General features: G+C 41.0%; 1 protein-coding gene across 1 annotated transcript in view; it reads left to right on the top strand.

The window, feature by feature from the left end:
• The first annotated feature begins 258 nt into the window (after window positions 1–258).
• Window positions 259–19,886, top strand: part of lnx1 (ligand of numb-protein X 1) — a 34,836-nt gene continuing 15,208 nt past the window's right edge. The window contains 3 exon segments of the mRNA XM_040040461.1: window positions 259–574; window positions 4,046–4,634; window positions 5,478–5,991. Of these exon segments, the coding sequence (XP_039896395.1) occupies window positions 5,537–5,991 (455 nt within the window). The 5' untranslated portion in view covers window positions 259–574; window positions 4,046–4,634; window positions 5,478–5,536.

Raw genomic sequence — 19,886 nt, forward strand, 5'->3', positions numbered from 1 at the left:
TTATAGAAAGGTCCTGTCTGAACTTGTAGTTTAAGCCACTGGTGGCATTTTGCATGACATTTTAGTTCATTAAAAATATTTTTGTTATTAGCACTAGTCACTTTTGAAGTGTTTCAGTTGCCTTTTACACAAAGTTCAAGGTTTCATTTCCTCTGCCCACACTGTTTTAGAAGAAAATCCAGCTTCTGCTGAACTCCCAGTACAGGTTTGGGCAGTTCTCTTATTTACCTTTTCTCTAACCACGCCTCTATTCTCTGCCCACTTCCTGATCACCTTTGCCTGTTTAGAGGTGAGCAGGTTCTGGGCTCACACAGGAGAAATCCTCTCCGCTTTGGACTCATTCCGTATTTTATAAAGTCCAGCAGCAGGATAAAATTTCTCTCTTTCTACATGAAGACTGTCAGCCGGTCTCCGGTTTGCTTGAGTTGGACAAAGTCCTCTTTGCGGAGTCATTTAACTCTCCTGTCCTTCCCCTCCACCTCCTCTCTGAATGGTTTAAAGTTACACTGCCTGCCAGACTTTACCTGTTCAGGTGAACTGCACTGCCGAAAGTGAATGTTGCTAATGAAGCCATGTAAGTATATTTTCCTATTTTACATTTTATTAGAAGCATGTCTGTTATTTATCTTAAATGCTTCACTAAGTTACACAAAACGTCGTGCCAGCAGTTATTGCCGCTCCGGTGTTTGCATGGAAAGAATTTGCATTAAATTTGTATTTTATATGTGAGTGTAGAGTATGTCGATTTTCTCTTACCTATGTGCACTGGTGTTAAGTACAGTCTGTGCTGACCCACTCAGCCATTCAGATACAAGTGACGCTTCATGGGGTTTCACATCTGGCTTCAGCTGTTTTCCCAGATTGAGGTGTCAGGTCTGGCTCAGGCTCAACGTTCAGATTGCTATGAACTCAGAGAGAGGCCAGAATACACAAACATACACACGAGCCTAATGCAGAGATTAGTAAAAGGGCAGAAATTATACTAATATTTGATTTGCACATCCCCTGTTTATTCTAAAAGGAACAAAATGTGCTGAAGAAATCAAAAATATTATGCTGTGTTACATTTGGTGTACAGTTAAATGATAGATAGATAGATAGATAGATAGATAGATAGATAGATAGATAGATAGATAGATAGATAGATAGATAGATAGATGGCTGATTGTTGCTGTTTTTCCAATGTTTATCGCTGTGTGATTGCAAAACAGATGTTTGTATGAAAAGAAAAAATGGCTTGTTGGAATTTTTCTGTCTCATGGACATGTCTGAACACAACTGCCTATGTTTGGTCTATGCTCTACAACACGTAACTTTTGTGCCTGAGTCCAGCCTGCCTTGTACTATGTTACGCTTAGAGTCCTTGATTATTGACCTGTCAGCAGGTTATCTGGTACTATTTAAATATTTTTATGATATGATGACTAACCCATTTGTCGATGAGGAACTTATTGTTTCCACTCTCTAAGTGAGATTTCTCCTAACACGAGTCACAGATCAGTTTATTATCTTCACGGTCTTTAAGCTACACCTGTAACAGGTGTCTTCCTTGTCAATTACAGTAACACGGTGCTTTGATTTGACAGAGAGATCATTATGTTGTAGCATGAACTTGCTTTGCAGACACTCATACTTTGTCTGATTTGTCAGGCTTTGACTTTTACTCTGAGGGTGTGTTTTGTTTGGTCGATACAAATATGGTTTGATGTCTGTGACTAGAAATGAGGAGTGGATTTGTACATAGCAACAAGCTAGCTCAGTGTGGACAATGAGAATGCTGATACAGAAATTACCTTATTAATGGCTTATTCTTCACAATCGTTTGTTAAGAAAAGAAGCTGACTTGGCATGGCCGTGTCTCTTTATTAACTCATCGAGTTATTTCAGATCAGAGAGTGAATAAACAATGGTAGTTAAAGACAATGTGCGATCTGTATGAAAGAAGGCTCACGCTATGCTAAATAAACACCTCTCTTTGCACTCAGTTGCATAAGGCCTAGACAGCCAACAACTGGCATAACTATAGTTCAAAGATGAAAATAAAGACTACCCTGAGTGTTGTATTTACCATGTAAACATTTTTTTTTACTTTGTAGTCCAAACTGAAAGCCTTGAGCCTGACAGCCCCACCTTTCTCATTCTCTTTGGATACTAGATGGCCGGTGTAGTCAATAATTAAACGTCAACAATATGTAGTCAAGGTTCAGTCAATTAGCTGTCGTGAATGATTTTGTTGTGAGGAAAGAGCAGCAGTCCCACAGGACTGTTGTGACAAAGTGAACTTATCACTTCAGAGATTAGGAATGATCCAGTATGAGCCAATGCTCCTCAGGCACGGGTGTGTCCACTGAATATGCCTGCATGGAAGAAAAAAAAAGGTGTGCAAAAGCATGAAATGTCTGCATGTAGATACATGTAGCAGCACTGGGAATATCCCTGCTATTGTGCCATGTTGTATAGATGTTATTTATGCATGTCAGGCTCAACTTCTCCACTGTAAAATTCTTGAGAAAAAAAGAACTACACCCAATGGAAGACATCATCGATCTGTTGGAATAACCGAACATAAGATTATCTTTGATTGTAAGTTAGAAGAAATGCAATGATCCCTGTGAGAAATTGTTTTTAAAAGTTCGAAAAATTCCCAGCACAATGACAAACAGCACAAACAGGAATTATATATCTTGATTGACGGTGTCTCTTTGGTCCTGTCTCCCTCCCCTCACCCCCACCCGGTCATGGCAGATGGCTGCCCCTCCCTGAGCCTGTTGCTTCTGGAGATTTCTTTCTGTTAAAATGTAATTTTTCCTTCCCACTCTCACCGCATGTTTGATCATAGGTGGTCGTCTGATTGTCTGTGTTTTTGTCACTATTACTGTAGTATTTTTACTTTACAATGTAAAGTTCCTTAAGGCAGCTGTTGTGATTTGACTTGACTGAACAGAACCGATTTCCAGAGAAAGGTAGGGCCTCCCATTAGTTGCATTTTGCCATTAGTCTTTGGGTGAAAGTTGTCTTTCCTCTCTCTGGAATATCTTGCGTTTGTTGGAAGATGTTCTTATGCGCAGGACTGAGCCAAGTCAAGATCATGCCAAGATCAGTGACGCATTTGACACGAAAGGAACTCCTTCCTGAGAACCACCAGTGTTGTCCCAGGAGCCGCAGGTAGCTCCTAGTGCTACCTGTTTCTCATGTGGCCCCTTGTGCAATTAAGTTTCCCAGGGGGCCACATGAGAAACTTGGCCTGTTGTTAAGGGCTGCATCAATGGGCTTAACTCATTTCTACTCAATATCAATTTTAGCTCTTCATAAATTTCTTCTGGACATTACAATTTGTGAAATTTTAAACACTTTTTATATTTTATACAAAGTGACAAAGAGCATGTATTGATTTCTTTGGTCAATAATTTAAGTTCAATAATTTAATCCCAGTTGTAATAGACCGTGTACCCTCTTAGATTCACATTAAAGAGAAGATAGGATACAAACGGACATAGATACATAATTACATTTTAAGTTTATTAATGGGTCAATATTGGCTTCTAAAGCCAAAAAACTACATTTCCTTGTGGTATCATTTGAGATTCTCAGTTTCAGCACTTCAACGAGGCTGAAATATTCGTTTATTAGTATGTATAAGAAAAAACCCCATCAATGTTCATTTCATGAGCCAGAAGTTGGAGCTCTTCTTCTTGTTTGGAATGTTATAAAATCATTATACGCGAGCTCTGTAGTGGTCTAACATATTAGAATTTTCTTTTTGATCCAGCACCCCCCATGCTACCGAACTCTAGGGTGTGCATGCCAGATTTCATTTTTATTTCTCTGTGCTCTTGCTTTTTCACATCACTGTTTAATACTATTGTTAGTTTGAATCGTTTTTTAACAGCTTTGCGTCAAGTGCGAGAAGAGAACAGACGTAAGCTAAAGAGAATATTAGACAAGCTTTATTTTTTATTTACTTTGACTATGAATCACCATTTTCTTGTTCTCATCACCTACTGACAGGTACTTGGTCTCTTTCCCTCCCCTTTTCTGTCTGTAGCTTTTCCTGTGTAGTGATGAAAGTGCTCTGCTTCATAGACAAAGTCAGACGTTGCCACAGTGTGTGATGATGAATCAGCTGTGCCACCACAAGTTCTCAGAGGGAAAGTTCATCTTTGTTAAGACTGTTAAGCCTCTACTTATTAGCCTTCCGCTACCCAGCATACCAAAAGACTGTAAGCTTATGGCTCTCACAACTTGCCACCCAACAATTTCATACTGTAAAAAGAAATTATATTGATTAATTCTGCAGCTTGGTGGTTAATCTGGACATTTGCATGTATTCACAAAGAGGTAGGACAGATTTGTATGTATTACCATATTGGAATCCACATCAAAGTCTATTGTTAGTTATAATTTTTTAGAAATAAATTATTTAGCAGAAGAGCATGGGGATCTGTCCAATTAAAACAGAACTAGGGCTTGGATTACATAAATATTTTGTAGGCTCCAAACACAAGTTTTGTTGTTGTTGTTGTTGTTTTGTTTTGTTTTTCTAACTTGATCTAGTGTCTCATTAAGCAGCCAACACCCAGCAGTGGGTCCAGAAACAAAGCATGTGGAGAGTCAACAAGATGGCTTATGCCAAGGTGACGTGTGCCTCACTGAGCCCATCTGTTTGTGTCCATGTGCCCAAATAGCATGCCTGTTTTGGGTTTTGGATATGACGCGTTCATTGGCACACTCACAATGTAAACCTGTGTATCAGTAAAGAAAAAAAAAAAGACTTGGCACGTCTAAAATCATGTCACATTGCTGTGGATTAACAGTGATGTATGTTTGTCAGGCTGTACACTGAGCAGGAGGCTGAAGACTTATCTGATTCTATCTGTCTCTGCACTTTCTGCTGACATGAGTAGTATTGATGTTGCTGCATCCACAGAAGAAATCTCACTTGTTCGATCTCTCTTCTCTGTGTCAGTGCAGAAAATCAAACTGAGGAGAAAAGACAGGTTTGGAGGACTGCTGCACACAACATGTTCTGTAGTTGTGTTTGAAAAATATAAAAATAAAAGTGTCCCTGCTCGGCTCCTCCAAGATATCATGAGTATTTTCATAGCAAAAAAAGAATGAGCAAATCGCCCTTTTAGATATATGTCACTCTTTGGACCCAAATAGTGACCCTGAAATTTATAGTACTTCAAAGTGATTTAATTTTGAGCAACTAAAACAGGTAAATGTGGCTTATATAGTGATGCATCAGTATTACTCATGAAGCAGTTTCATATAATTGCAGTCATTTAATTCAGTTCAGTTGTATTTATATAGTGCCAAATCACAACAACAGTAACTTGTTGTTAGGTAAATACTCTACAGAAATGTGAAAATACCCTACAAGCATTGCTGGTAACACTGTTGCACTTGACTTTTGAATACAGACTATATTTTTTTTACATTTTTGTCTGTTTGCATTATATTTATCTTCCCCACAGCTCTCCTTTGCTAATGACCTCCTTACCAGCTCTAACATGGCATCCCAAGTGTTCTCCAAATGAGTATCCAGGAGCAGAGTACATACCCTGAAGTTGCCACGGCAATGGCTGAAGCATCAGCTCCACCTCTTTCCCCTTCAGACTATGGATCATTGTCTCCGACTCCTGAACTGTGCGCATCATGTGGCCACAGTCATCAGTTGGAAGAGAACCATGAGTACCTTTACAAGGATGAAGTGGACGATGACCTCATCTGTCACATCTGTCTGCAGCCACTCATCAAGCCTCTGGACACGCCCTGCGGACATACTTATTGCCAAGAGTGTCTCACCAGCTTCCTGCTGGAGAGTGACTTCTGTCCTGTGTGCCGTGAACCCCTCATGCTGCAGACCTGCAGGAAGCCCAGCCTTCTGGTCCACAAGCTGCTGGAGAAGCTGTCCGTGGCTTGTCCCTTCACTGACCATTGCACTGAAACAATGCCCCGTGGTCAACTGGAAGACCACATCAAGTTCAGGTAGGCTGGTAGAAACAGTTTGCACCATTAAATTCCCTGTTTAAAAATGAAATTATTAGTATTGCTATTAAAGTAAGCAAGTACTTTAGCTCCTGGTTTTTCCTTTCTTCTATTTGGTTTTGATGTGTCTACTAAACTCTACAATGACCTGAAGTAAGCACACACTCCAAGTCTCCCACCCTCCTCCTCCTCCCGTCGTCATTAGCCCACAGCTCCAGTCCCAAAGGCTAGAGTTCTTCCAACGAGACTTTCATCTAAACTAGGCCCAGATCCTCTGTTTATAAAAGAAAGCACTTCCTTTTTTCTCAGTCTGGGTCTGTTTTCATTAATGCTCATTAACACTTCCTTAGCCCAAAGGCCGCTGGGATAATTAGTGAATCTTGCCCCACACCACACATAAGCACCAGGAGCATTTCCTATTCATTAGCACTTAAAACTTAGAAAAATCAAGTTGCCTAAAACTCCTTAAACTCTAAAAATTTTGTCCCTCCCTGAATCTTATTTCCCATTTCCAAAACACTCTGATGACTCGTTTCATCTGTTTATGCTCTTTTTATACCTTCTTTTCTCGCTCATCTTTTCGCCTGTCATTTCTTCCCTAGTCTTTTCCTTCATGTAATGTGAATGTTATAATGAGGTGTGGCTCTCTGAGGCCAGTTCCCAGAAGGATTCAGCTGTAGAGGTGAGAGACTGCTTTCAGAAAGATGACTCTACACACTGTTTGCAGGAATGTAGAATAGTTTCAGTGAAATGCCGATTTAAACATTTCCATCAGGGTCCAGTGGGTACATGGCGTCTTTGAGTTTTTATTGAAAGATGTTGGTTAATATTCTCTATATATTGAATCTATCAAGCATATTTAAATTATAAACTATAGGAAACTAGCAGTCTTGGGTCGGGATTATACTTTTCATCTCCGTAAGTCTGTAAGGACCCAGGTGCACCACTCAAAGACAGAGATAATTAATGAGTCCTTACCAAGACACAGGGTGCATGAGACAAACAGAGTCCAAAAAAACCAAAAACCACACATAGTTCAGGAGGTCGACAATGCCTCGGGGCTAAAACTCAGGGGCTTTTTCTAGTGGTGGAGACAAAGAGGATCTGGAGGTCAACCTCGATCCTGAAGACGAAGACGGAGCAGACCCTGAGACCGGGTTATCCACAGGCTCTGAACCCCTAGACATGTTATTTTCACAACTGGTGGGCACAGAATCAAAATTAACTGATTTATTACTTGCCAGCTCAGAAACAGAGGACTTTGAACAGAGAGTTCATTATTAGTCAGTTCAGGAGCAACAAACTCATATTTGATAGCGACTGGCTTAGATATACACAAGAAACTAAACAAACTGAATTAACAGTCTTTTGATTTAGCCTGTTTTGTGGCACCCTGATCAGTCTTAGGTCCCGTTGTATTGAAAACAGTCTTGTTTCACTGGCTTTATTTGATCCAGACAGAGAAAGTCAGTTTCAATCACCCTCATGTAGTAAGTCCAGTAACCAAGGAATGGTGGATACCAGTCTTTGTAGCCTATAACTAACTGCTCCCTGATATCCTTACACCTTAAGCTGCATTCAGCTTTTATGCTCCTTATATCTGGAACAAACTCCCAGAAAGCCTCAGATCAGCTGAAACACTCAGTTTATTTAAATCCAGGTTGAAGACTCACCTGTTCTCAGCTGCATTTGAATAAAGCACCAAATCCACACTTTAAGCTTAAATTTCAAAACTTACATTTAACTACTGATTTTATCTACTGTTCTGATTTTATCTGTTTTGATTTTATATACTGTTGTTTGTTTGTTTGTTTGTTTGTTTGTTAATTAGTTAGTTAGTTTATTTGCTTGTTTTAATCAATTTTAAATCATGCTTTTTATTTGTTCTTGTTTCTAATGTCTCTGTAAAGCACTTTGAATCACCTTGTTGTTGAATTGTGCTATACAAATAAACTTGCCTTGCCTTGCCTTGCCTTGCCTTAAAATCATGCCCTCCTTCAACTCATCTAAGGGGTTTGAGAGCTACTGGGTCCATAATGGCCGTGTCATTTTGTCACAATTCGGCCTTGTGGCAGGTTAGGCAGGTGCAGCACTTGGAAACAATGAGAATTAACTAAACTCACAAGAAGAAACTAGGTGCTAGGAACAGGAAACTAGGAAACTACTAAGGAACCATAGACCTCACAGAAAAAACAAAACCACACTCCAAGGGAGACTGAGGACATAAATACACAAGGGATAACGAGGGAACAGACCACAGGTAGGAACACAGCTGAAACTAATCTGACTGACGAGGCAGAACACAACACACACAGGATGAGAGACTATCAAAATAAGACGGGAAGTAACAAACACTGAGATTCATGGGCTAGACACTGGGACAGGGGAGAAACAGACATGGACATCAGAATAGGAAAGACATGAACTGACCAGAAATCAAGAATTACAAATACAAGCTCAGAGGCACTGGAAAGAGACATGTTCAGAAACTAGATAACCCAAAACTTATGATAACCTGGAAAACCCAACGTCATTCCTTCAAACTTTTGAAAATAAGTCCAGAACGGAAACTCAAAACCCTGGGTCACATGACACATGTCATCTTTAGACAGTGACTGCGAGCATCTGTGCAAATGTCTATGAGCCTGCTTGTTTTTTTATGAACTTGCACTTGCATGTGTACAATGTATAAAGTACACAAGCGCTCCGGGCAGCAGATTTAAAGAAGTTTAACAGAAACTATCTCCAGTTGTCTGTTTCCATGTCCGCAAGCAAGTATAATCAACGCCTTCATGTAATTTTAACAGGACACAAGTGACACAGGAGGAAATTATATACAAATACTGTAAGTTCTTTTCACCAAATCACTCAGCGGTGAGTTGGAGAGGAGTTCCAAACAGTGAATTTCATCATTTTATCATTTCATTTGCAAAGATATATTTTCTTGCCTGTCAAGCTGTTCCTGTGCATTCCATGTGTAAGCACCTTTATTAATTTTGCTCCCACTCTTCATTTATATCCTTTTGTCCTTCAGATGGTTAAATAGCTAATGTGAGAATAGCACTTTAAAATGTGAGAGTAAATCCACATTGTTTTGCATGGGTTAGAAACCTAAAAATGCTTTCTGCTGTAGAATCAGTGCCATGGCAGTTTGTTTTATGGCCCTCCAAGTATATAGCAATAAGACAAAACTTAACTATGCTTTAGGATTGGAACAAATTTCCTAAAATTTTATAAAAACTCAAAATGGAATTTAGGGAAATTAAGCCAGTCAAGATGTGCTTTCAGTACCCGTTTCATGCGTGTAACACTGCTCCTCCCTCTGCCTGTATTTTATGTTCTAATGATGGGTGGACTGTTTCTGGCTGTTGCTACCCCAAAATCTGGCAATGTGTCAGGAGTTCTAATGACTTAGACAGCCATGCCATCTGTTCAGAGCTGATTTCATACTAATCTAATCATTTGTGACCTTTATTGGCCTTTGGATAGAGAAAATGCCATCCTGGACACATCTCTGCAATCAAGAATAACATCTCAACTATGTAATCTTCTGTATCTTTTCAGTTTTCTATTACTTTTCCCTGTATGGATATATAGGATATGGCAAAAAAAAATAGCCTCCTTATGTGATCCCCAGGTATTTTCTTTTCTTTCTTTTCATTTGCTAGTTTCATGTAGCTATGTGTCTGTCTATAATGCACAAAATCATTTTTTTTTGCTTTGAAGGTCTCTCATTCTCATGTTTTTCATATTAGCCAATTTACCCAGAGTTCTGTTTTGATGATATTTTGCCTTGAGCATGACAGCATTTTGTTCATCTTCTTTTTCCTTTTATGAAAACTACCTTGTTTTTCAAGTATGCCTCCAATGCCCACTGAGGAGTAGTTCAAAGCTTATGTAAATACATGTGATGCATGCAGACATTTTCTATTTTATTCTGTGCTTATTTTATTTTATTTCATTCTGTACTGTTCTGTTTATGGTTTTGGTGAACATGTTCGAATTAGTGTTTCACTAGATAGACACTCATAGAGGGAGAAAAGCCACCCAGTGAGGGAAGCGGAAAAGTGTTTTACCTGTCTATGTAATTCTTATAGCAGATTTATAGTTATTTACATATACCTATTTGATATTAGAGGACATAACACACTCTGCAGAGAAGGGTGTTATAGGTAACCTTAATATCTGAGACATATGAAATAATGTCTCTGATTCTGATTCTTTGTTTAATACATTAGTGGTTCTTATCTGGATTGATGTGTTATTATTGGGTTTTGGTCTCTGTTTCAAAAGGGCACTAAGCCCCTAATTGCAGAGTGAATGGTTCAGTCTTTGACACCTCCATGGGACAGGTGTCTCAGTGGAGGTGCCCAAGCTGCTACCAATGGCAGACAAGAGGTTTTTAATGTGTCTGGTTGAGTGGATGAATTAGAAAGTACTTTGTAAAACTGCTAAGATTAAAAAAAGAAACTGACTTATTTGGAAACCTAACTAAATAACCAAGCAACCAAAGTCTTTATTGCATAGATTTTTAATTCAATTGCTTCACCATCTGCAGAGAGTGAACCACTGAAGGAGCTAGATAAATGTACTTTTTCAGGACACGGTTTCTTGTTAGTACTACCATAGTAGCAGAGAGAAGAAATACATAAAGTGTTACTGCATAATTTATTTTTAAAAAGAGCTCTAGGAAAAGAGAGTAGGCACTTCTACTGTATTGCAAGCTCCTGCAATAGAGAATATTACGAAGCTGGGAAAAAGATGCAACACAGATAAACGCTATAACACTGTCATACCATCTCTTTGTTTCCTTTACATGTTACTTATTAGCGCTTAAACAGCCTTGGTTTGTAAGCTGACTTTAAAGCAGAATGTCAAGAATACAAAAATATTCTGTAAAAACTTTTAAAGATTATGACTTTGTGTCAGTATGATGAATTGGCTGCTGTGAGTGAGAAATGAAAAGTAATAATGTGGTTGGAGTATGTGTTTATGTGTATGTTATGATGCCTCTTTTGTGACTCCAAGTTAATGTGCAAGAGAATGAAATGAGTCCTGTGGGGCAAACTGGCTTCTGTTCACAAACTGCATCCTGTCACAATCCAATTACTTTTCCATTTCCTCCGTGCCCTGTGGTCTTGTTGCTGTGCGTACTGTTCAAATACTGCCGGACAACTTATGCCTCAGTTTGCATGCATGCATGCATTAACACACAGATGCACAAACGCATAGAGGAAAAAATTCAGCCGGTAACTATACTGCCTCCATCCATGAGAAATTCATCCAGACAGGGTATTTACACCACAATTTACAAGTGTGTTTCTTGAGTGTAGCTCAACACTATGAAAATCGGATAAGGGTGGAAAATATAAGAGCAAAATAGAAAACAGAAAGCAAAGGCAGACTTGTAATTTTGGACTACATGAATAGAATCTGGCTTGATTGCTCTACTTTGAATAATAAATGAATTATAAACTGACGGAAACGGGACTGAGGGTGAGATTTGATAGAATGGAATAAAAATAGATCAGATGTCCTCCTGCATTTCATATTCAAAGTTGTTTAGCCAACACTTCTCCCCATTGCACTCTGTTTACTACAAATGAATGAAAAGATAGAAGAGGATGAAAGAAGCCCCATGCATACCCCAAACACCATCAGTGCAGTTAGCAGATTAAATATATCTTACTCATATTTAAAATCAAATCACAATAGTTAATGCTGGCTGCTGTCGCCAACGCCTAATAGAGTTTGTCAGCACACAGCTCTCCTCCAGTCATGTTTCCCACAGCTTCTCCACAATCAATCTAAACAGGTGGAGACGTCTTGGTGAATGGGTTCATCCTTTGTTATTATGAATTACCTTTCCCCTTCCATTTACCAGCTCTTGTACATTGCAAAATTGAATTAATATGGAATGAATGAATGAATGAAAATGGACAGTGTGTCAGTAAAGACTTATTCTAAATCTTCTCCTTTTTCGCCCATATTTCTCATTCATGTCACTCAGGATAACAAGGCTCCACCCGTGCAGAGAATATTGATTTGCCGGTGTGTTTTGGTCATGCTCTGTCTTTTTTGTTTCCACACATGTAGGCAGATTCTTTTGAGCGATCAGACCAATCTGCTGCACTGGGATTAGTCCATCGTTAGAGAGGAGGGGCGAGGGTTTTGGAAGGCAACATACTCTCTATCCTCCCCTTCACGGGTGAATGTATGTGCAGGCAGGGGGGAGGTAAATGCAGAGATTGTACTTGTGTGTATGTATGTATGGGAGTGTACGTGAGAGTACGCATGTGAAGAGGGTAGAGCCAATCACAGCGCACCTGGTACCTCTCCCCCCCTGCTGTCTCTTTTTTGGTCTGCTCCATCCCCCCCCCCACCTCAGTGGTTTCTGCTGCAGTATAAGTCACAGCCTGCGCTGTTCTCTCTGACATACACACACGCGCACACATACGCACACACAGAGGGAGACTGACATGCACACACACGCATACGAGCACAAATCCTCTTACAACTCGCCAGTGCCCAGAGCAGATTAAGGGGCCGTACATCTCAAATTGTATTCCAAATGTGCCACCTTTGCAAGGGTCTTCTTCCTGTTCTTCTTGTACTTTTACATCTTCCTCTTGTGCACCAACGGGACTTCTCTGCACCTGCTTCTGCTGCTTCTTCTTCCTCCACTACGTCTTCAACCTCTGGCAACTGGCCCGTTTGCCTCTGCAGCTGAGATGACCAGGCAACCAGCCTGAGGCAGAGGAAGAAACTCACACAGATATAAGTAGAGAAAGGAAAACAAAAGGGGGAAAGAGAGGCTAGAAGGAAGGAAGTCGAGGATTAATTCAAATCTGAGAGCGCCCCTTGAGAAGAAAGACAGGCGAGGAGGGGTAGGTCAGCACGGCCAGGTTCGGAGAATTGGAGGTGGAGGAGGAGGAGGGGGAGGAGGGGGGAACAGGAGAGGAGAGAGCTATAGTTCAGAAAGGAGGAAACAGGGAAGAAAAGAGAGGAAAAGGAGCAGAGCATTGATCATGAAGGCTCTGTTGCTGCTAGTTTTGCCCTGGCTCAGTCCGGCCAACTACACAGACAATTTGGGCAACCTGCACATCCTCTATTCAGAACTGTGAGTACAACACTCAGCCTCCTCCTGCATCCTCTTCATCAACATCTACCCATCCTATCCCTCCATCAGCGCAGCTGTTATGTGTAATCGTGCATTTTGTTTACTTTTAAAACCCATTTCTTTGTGTCTGCATTCAGAGCGTTAATGCATATTTGTATATTACTTCCAATGTTGACATTCGGATCATCGCTTGAAGAGTCAGGGTGTTCTTCTTTGTTGTGAAAACAACCAGTCAGTTGCTTCCTGATGCTTTGGTCACTGGTTGCTGTGGCGCTAAAACGCAGCAGAGCCAGCAGGTTGTGCTTTATGCTGTCCAGGACGGTTGGGATGCTACAGAGCGGCACTGCAGCATGGCATCTCTGCCTTTATCTCGTTCTCTTTAGTAGCATGTGTGTTAGTGTGTCACTACTGTATTGACTGGAGCAATACAGTATTTGGACACACAAGCGAGTATTTTTTACACACAAAAACACTGTGTGTGTACAGCCTGTATGGGCTCTCGGACGGTTGTAACTACTCTGTGTTTATTTGTGGAACAGACTTTCACCACATTAAAAATTCATATCTGGCTACTCTCAGTTTGCATCTACTGAAAATAAACTACACATTCACTTATACACACATTCATTTTGTTATACTGAACAAAATGAGAAATCTGTCTGTGTTGGAAACAGCATAACATAATAATGCACCTGTTGCTGCACATTTCCTTCTAATTAATTCTGCATCAAACATTATATCAGAACTAATGCACATGGAAACATCTGTGTCAACATTTCTGTGTTCATTATAACCTGATCTGCAGAATACACTTCTAGTTAATATTAGTCATATGATGTAACGTCCTAGTAGTGCTTGTTTTGTCTGGCCAATAGTTTGATCTAAGTCATTTAGACCAGAGCAAAGTTGCAAATACTTTTATTTTTTGCTTGCAAATTGACATTGATGGATAATCTAACATTTAATACATTTACTGTACGTCACACCGTCTTCCTTCTTGGCTCCTCGGTCTCTCTTTGTGTGGGAGTAAGCGTTGACTACATTCACTAGCTCCGTGTGAACTCAAAGCTCTGTGATCCCGGAGCTCAGCAATTGCTCTTCTCTCCAGTCTGTCGGAAATGTCCCATTATACTGCATGAACACATGGAACAATGGACCGCCTCGCAAATCCCCTCATTTCATTGTATGCGCTCTCTGCACTGAGTGGGGCTTTAGCTCCTGCAGACAGCAAGAGCCCGTGTTGGGCAGCAATGGATGCCAAAGAGGAGAGGAAAGAAGGGTGATACACTGTAAATACTGCAAATCAAGTAAAACAGATTTATTATATTAGATAGGTCAAACTGATTTAATTACACACAGAAAGAAGTGGTTGAGGATGTAAGAAGAATAGAGTGGATGAACCATGCAGTGCACAGAAAAGAGGAGAGGGGAGATGAGAGGAGACAGGAGGGTATAAGGTCACTTCCTGTGCCTGCCTTCCATCTGGCTATACATACGGCTGCCATGGTGATGGTACCCAGCAGGCACAGTATGCAAGTCCTTTCAGTGAGTGCTTGTTTGTAAATAAAATCATATGATTTCTCTCTGACACTCACTAAGTGAGAAATATTGACAGCATGTGTTGGAGCGTGTCTCTGTACCGGTGACAGTAGAGCTTTTGCTGATTATGACATGACAGAGAGAGAAACTAGAAGCAGACAATCGCGGACGTGGTGTTTTTCTGCCTGGCTAGTGAGCAGTGGCACACCATTTGTCTTTATCCATACTGTTGACAGCAGCAGCCTCCAGCTCCCGTTGTGCGACTACCGCCTCAGCCTACACCCTCTCACCACTCGTCTTTCTCAGTCTGTTCTTTCGCTTACAGATGTCATTCTGTGTGTGTGCGATTGCTTCAGTGAGTTTGTATGGTGTGAGAAAAGCGAGAATGGTTATAATCTGTCTTATTTACACATCAGTATGCTTGTACAGGCTTGTTTACACACTATACTTGCTATACACAGGGAGTAAGTGTAACCAACATTGCAAGTGGAGAGTTAATGTCTCTGTGATGAAACTCTTAATAGGTTTACTGCCATTGTATTATGTCATCAACAGCCAATACAAACACCACGCTGGTACACGCAACACAGCAACCGGGTGTGATATTTACTGCCCACATCATAACAGTGCACACATACACACACACACACCAGCCATTGGATCTTGCGTATTCCCTCCCCCAGCACACGTGGCATCCCCTGATCATCACAGTGTCGTGCTGTAGAGCATTAATGATTAATCTGTGTTCATTTCTGGGCTTGAGCTGAGATGTCTTAAACACTATGATTAGCTTAGCTTCCGTCCTTTCAGACCTCATCTCGGAGGTGTTTGATCACAACGAGCAATACGCACTCCTATTGCTCCAGACGACTTCAGCATGAACGCATCCTAACAGGCTTAGACACCCAGCCGCCGCTCACTCGTTGGATCTGAACAATACCAGTCATTTGTTTGTACCAGGTCCACCTCGAGTCAGAGGCAGCGCGCCATGCCATTCCATGCCCCCTTTAGCCGCATGTCTGAACCTAGTGTGGGGCAGGCTTCACTAATTAGAATTTTGTTTGGATTAAATATTAATCCTTGTTCTGTAGTCATGCAGCTCCCCCTGTCTCATTGTATCTAGCAAGGCAGATACAACTGATACAGTGAAGGCCAGTGGGAGTGAAGCCAAAAGATAAAAGTCATGCTTACCACCTCTTGAAGTACTTGCACAGCTTTCCAAAAATTAAATCAGTTTAATTATTTCTTTGCATGGGATTCTAGTTTATGAAGCAAATTCAGTGAATCAACCATGCAAGCATTTATATGCAAAGGTGGGCAAAGTCTACAGAAGCAACACAATTAAACATGCAAGGAGACATGGGGCAAGGACACATGCAGAGGACACACTGAAGCAATTCAGACTAATGCATTAATCTAAAATTGCACATTACTGTTCACATAAAACAAATATGGACTAATCAACACACCAAAGACGCATTTGATGTTGTATAATTGAAGTGCACGCCATGCATGTGTAAATACACAGTCACAAAAGAACAGGTGTGTGTATTCATTTATTCATGAACAGCAGTGAGTAGCAGATCAGTGTGTTTACTTCAGCAGAGCTCTCCTCTCAGGTGTGTCTGGTACTGTCAGCATGCAGAAAGGTTTGAAGATGAGTCTTACCGTGGTGTTTCATTAGGAGAGACTTTAAGTAAATTTAAACGTGTAATATTTTTTAATTCAGATGCCCTTCTTTCTTAGCTACATGATAGAAGTTAGGTGTATTACAAAGATTAGTATAAGTTAACCTTTGCTTATGACTGACTCAAAGTTTTGCTGCTGTTGATGGGTTTTGATGCATGACGTGTATGACATGAAATGCTTTCTGCATCGTCCTGTCTGCAGCAGCTTATCTGCAGGAGGCGTTCCATATGAGCAGACTGCAGAGCACGCATCTAACAGAGTGTAACTGACAGCAGAGAGGAGAGCAGCGTAGAGTTAATCTCTCACGTGAACGTCGCCTACTAAGTGTCAGGGCTTTTGGTTGGGCTGACCAGTGCTGGCTGTGTTTCAGGCTGTTGTACCATGGCACGTGGAGGTAGAGAAACCAGGACACTGCCAAGGGCTAGGGTGGCATAGAGTGAAAAATATAGGCTAAAAGGTGCCAAAGGCAATGTGGGACAGCAGCCTGGTGGGGATTCTCTATGATTATGCAGTTCAGCGTAGCGTGGAGGGGATTACAGTTAGAGTTGTCGACACATCAACGTACACATCGTGCTTGACTGCAGCACTGGAAAACAGCCACTGTTGAGCTGGACATACGTAAGGTGTATTAGTAAGCTGAGATCCAGCTCAGCCACACACAGCAGAGAATAAATCAGTTTTAGTACTACTTTAACTCTTCTTCTGTGTTGACAAAAAGAGTATGTGATTGCTCTCCTGGTTGAAACCAGACACTGACACAGTAAATGCTGCATAAATATTCTTCAAGCCTGATCATGGGGTCGTGGCTCGACTGATAATCACACATATTGATTTGGTCAAAAACCATGACTCAGAGTTCGGGCTGTTGTAACAGGCTGACTCGACTGACACTGTGCTGGCTTCTCATCTGCGCTTGTGAACGCTCAGATGCATTAAGCTTGCCAAACCTGCGGAGCCACTGCTCACTGCACAGGAGCACAATAGACAGTTCAAACAGAAAGACGGGATTTATCGGTTACTGTATGCGTTCCCTTTTGTTTTCAACACCCACTTATCTTTAAATGCGGTAAGAAGTCACGCCCAACAGAAGCTCACCTCCTACTTCAATTTAGCAGATCCGTCTTTAGAAACAAGCTTATCCCAACTGTCCTCACACGGGAGACGCGGCCCCTTCTAGGTTTGGCCTCATCCCCTCCTCATGCGGCAGATGGGATTACCCCTCACAGCAGGCGGATCCAATCAACACACCAGCACATCCTCTGATTAATACTCTTCTAGTTCATCATTAACTGGATTACTCTGTCTTTATGTCACTCTCTCTTCACTTGATCTATGCATCTATGCATCACTCTGTCCATTCCCCCCAAATCAAACTTTATGTATCTGGCATGCACACCTTATGTGTGATTGATTCACTACACTAATCAAGGAAGCAACTCTGCATCAAGGTTTTATCAACACAAATTCAATTACTGGCAGCCACTCCTACTGATACTGCGCTAGCATTCTTGTGCAGACGTTTTTTGTGTGTCTATGTGTGTTGTGACCACAGGTGCTTCCTCAGAGCCTTGTGTTTTTATTTCAGCTCAGACTGTTCTAAAACAAGTTATGCTTGGGACTCAGCCAAGAGCTGTTAGAGATAGACAGCTTTCACTCCCTCTATCAGCTAGATTGGATGTACACCAAGCCCAGAGTCTATGCATAATTGCTGGATTTCCATGATTGATTTTCTGATTATAATTTTGAATCCTTATTTTTTGGCACATACATACTGTTACAGTGATGAATGTTCTTACTGAACATGGCCAGGGTTTAAAGCTCAGGTTTTGGACTGCCCTAAATGCTCTGTTTTTAATATATATATACATATATATATATATATATACCTGCATAATGTCAAAGAGAGCAGATAAAACTAACATCATCCCATCCACATCCACAATTCTGTTTTCAAATACAGAAGCCCCACCTACCTCTTCAGCCTCAAACCTCCTCTTTACCAGAAGCAGCCAATTAGAATTGAGGGAGAAAGGAGCTAATATGGCTTGTTTCAGACAGTGAAGTGTCAGTGAAGTCCAAGACTAAAATTATGGAGTGGGAAAAGAGCCTAATAGATCCACTTGACCAGCGCAATAAGGAGGGTGGCCAAACATTCTTGAGCACATACCTTACATACCAATGGCGCAAAACAGCAAAAACAAATATTGCTTTTGCCTTTTTTTGCAATCATTTGGTTATTTTTGTGTTTACAGTGTGGCAGGCAGGAGCATTTTAAGCCATAAAATGACTATGAAACTGTATATATACTGTTTACATATCACAGTAAAACCTTCTGTACACACATATACATACGCACACATGTGCAGTCTACTTCCGGGCTCACAGTGTAGCGTCTGCTTATTTCTCCTGGGTTCTCACACGTTATATGTCTTCGTTATATTTTCAAACACATCTGAAAGTTGGCAATAGGAGCCAGCACTCATCAAGAACAACTACCTGCCGCTGCACTTAACATTAATAAAAGAATTAGAAGAAAGGCACATTAGTCATGCAACGCCAGTCAAACTGTAGTTCACAGGCAGGTCAACAGAGGCTGTGTCACCACAGACTTAAAGTGTGAGTTTGTGTTTAAACAGTGCTTTAGATTCCAAACTGCATGTATCATTATAATCTGTTACCTACATTTGAAAGTATGCGCTGAGCCCAGTTGCTGTAGCTGACTGTCTGACCTGGAATTGTCACCTTATCAGAGGTAATTTGCGTTGTATGCGGACTGTGGCCCAACATGACTGTCCGTGGCAGTCAGGGAGCGGAGAGAGTATTTGGGTTAGAAAGGATAATCCACTCACCCCTAAAGAGGATTGGAGAATCTCAAGGGCTTTGATGAGTTGTGAGCTGGTGTTTATTTCACATCACATGAACAGCCAGGGCGCTTGGGCACGATCAGCGTGTCTCCGAAAGCATCATGGGTAATTGTTATTGCTCTGGAAAGAGTGCGGGAAAAAGGAGGGGAGGGTAGTTGCGTAAAAGGGAGCAGGAGGGGCTGAGCGCTAAGGTATTTTGGTGTCTTCGCTCTTTATCTTGTCACAGATCCTGGGGTTTAGAGAGATGATGTGATAACTGAGGCTGACCAGGACAAGTATACTGCAGTGCTAATGAGCATCCTCTAAGCTGAGTGATCATCTCCTGAAACATGATGCCGAAAAACAGCTTTGCATAAGCACTCAAAGTCCCATTTTTAAAATAAAAGGATATGTTTCATGATATTATGTAAAAAAAAAAAAATGGAAATAAAGAGAAGTGTATGCTGTTTGTGTATTTCTCTGTGGATATGCAAGCACTTCACCTCTCCAGTGTACAGATTTAATTGGCTCATTTTCTTTGGCTCTAAGGTTGCAGGACCACCCTGGTGAGAGAGACAAGGGCTTTCTATCATGCTTCCCTGCCTTCAACCTCATGTAGTGCAGATTCTGGACTTAGCATTAAAAGACAGACATTAAAACTCTAAGCAGCAGAGATACGGCTATGGTTTTAAGGCAACTCCTAT

Source organism: Simochromis diagramma, unplaced genomic scaffold (assembly GCF_900408965.1).
Source record: "Simochromis diagramma unplaced genomic scaffold, fSimDia1.1 OVJJ01000026.1, whole genome shotgun sequence".
Taxonomy (NCBI): domain Eukaryota; kingdom Metazoa; phylum Chordata; class Actinopteri; order Cichliformes; family Cichlidae; genus Simochromis; species Simochromis diagramma.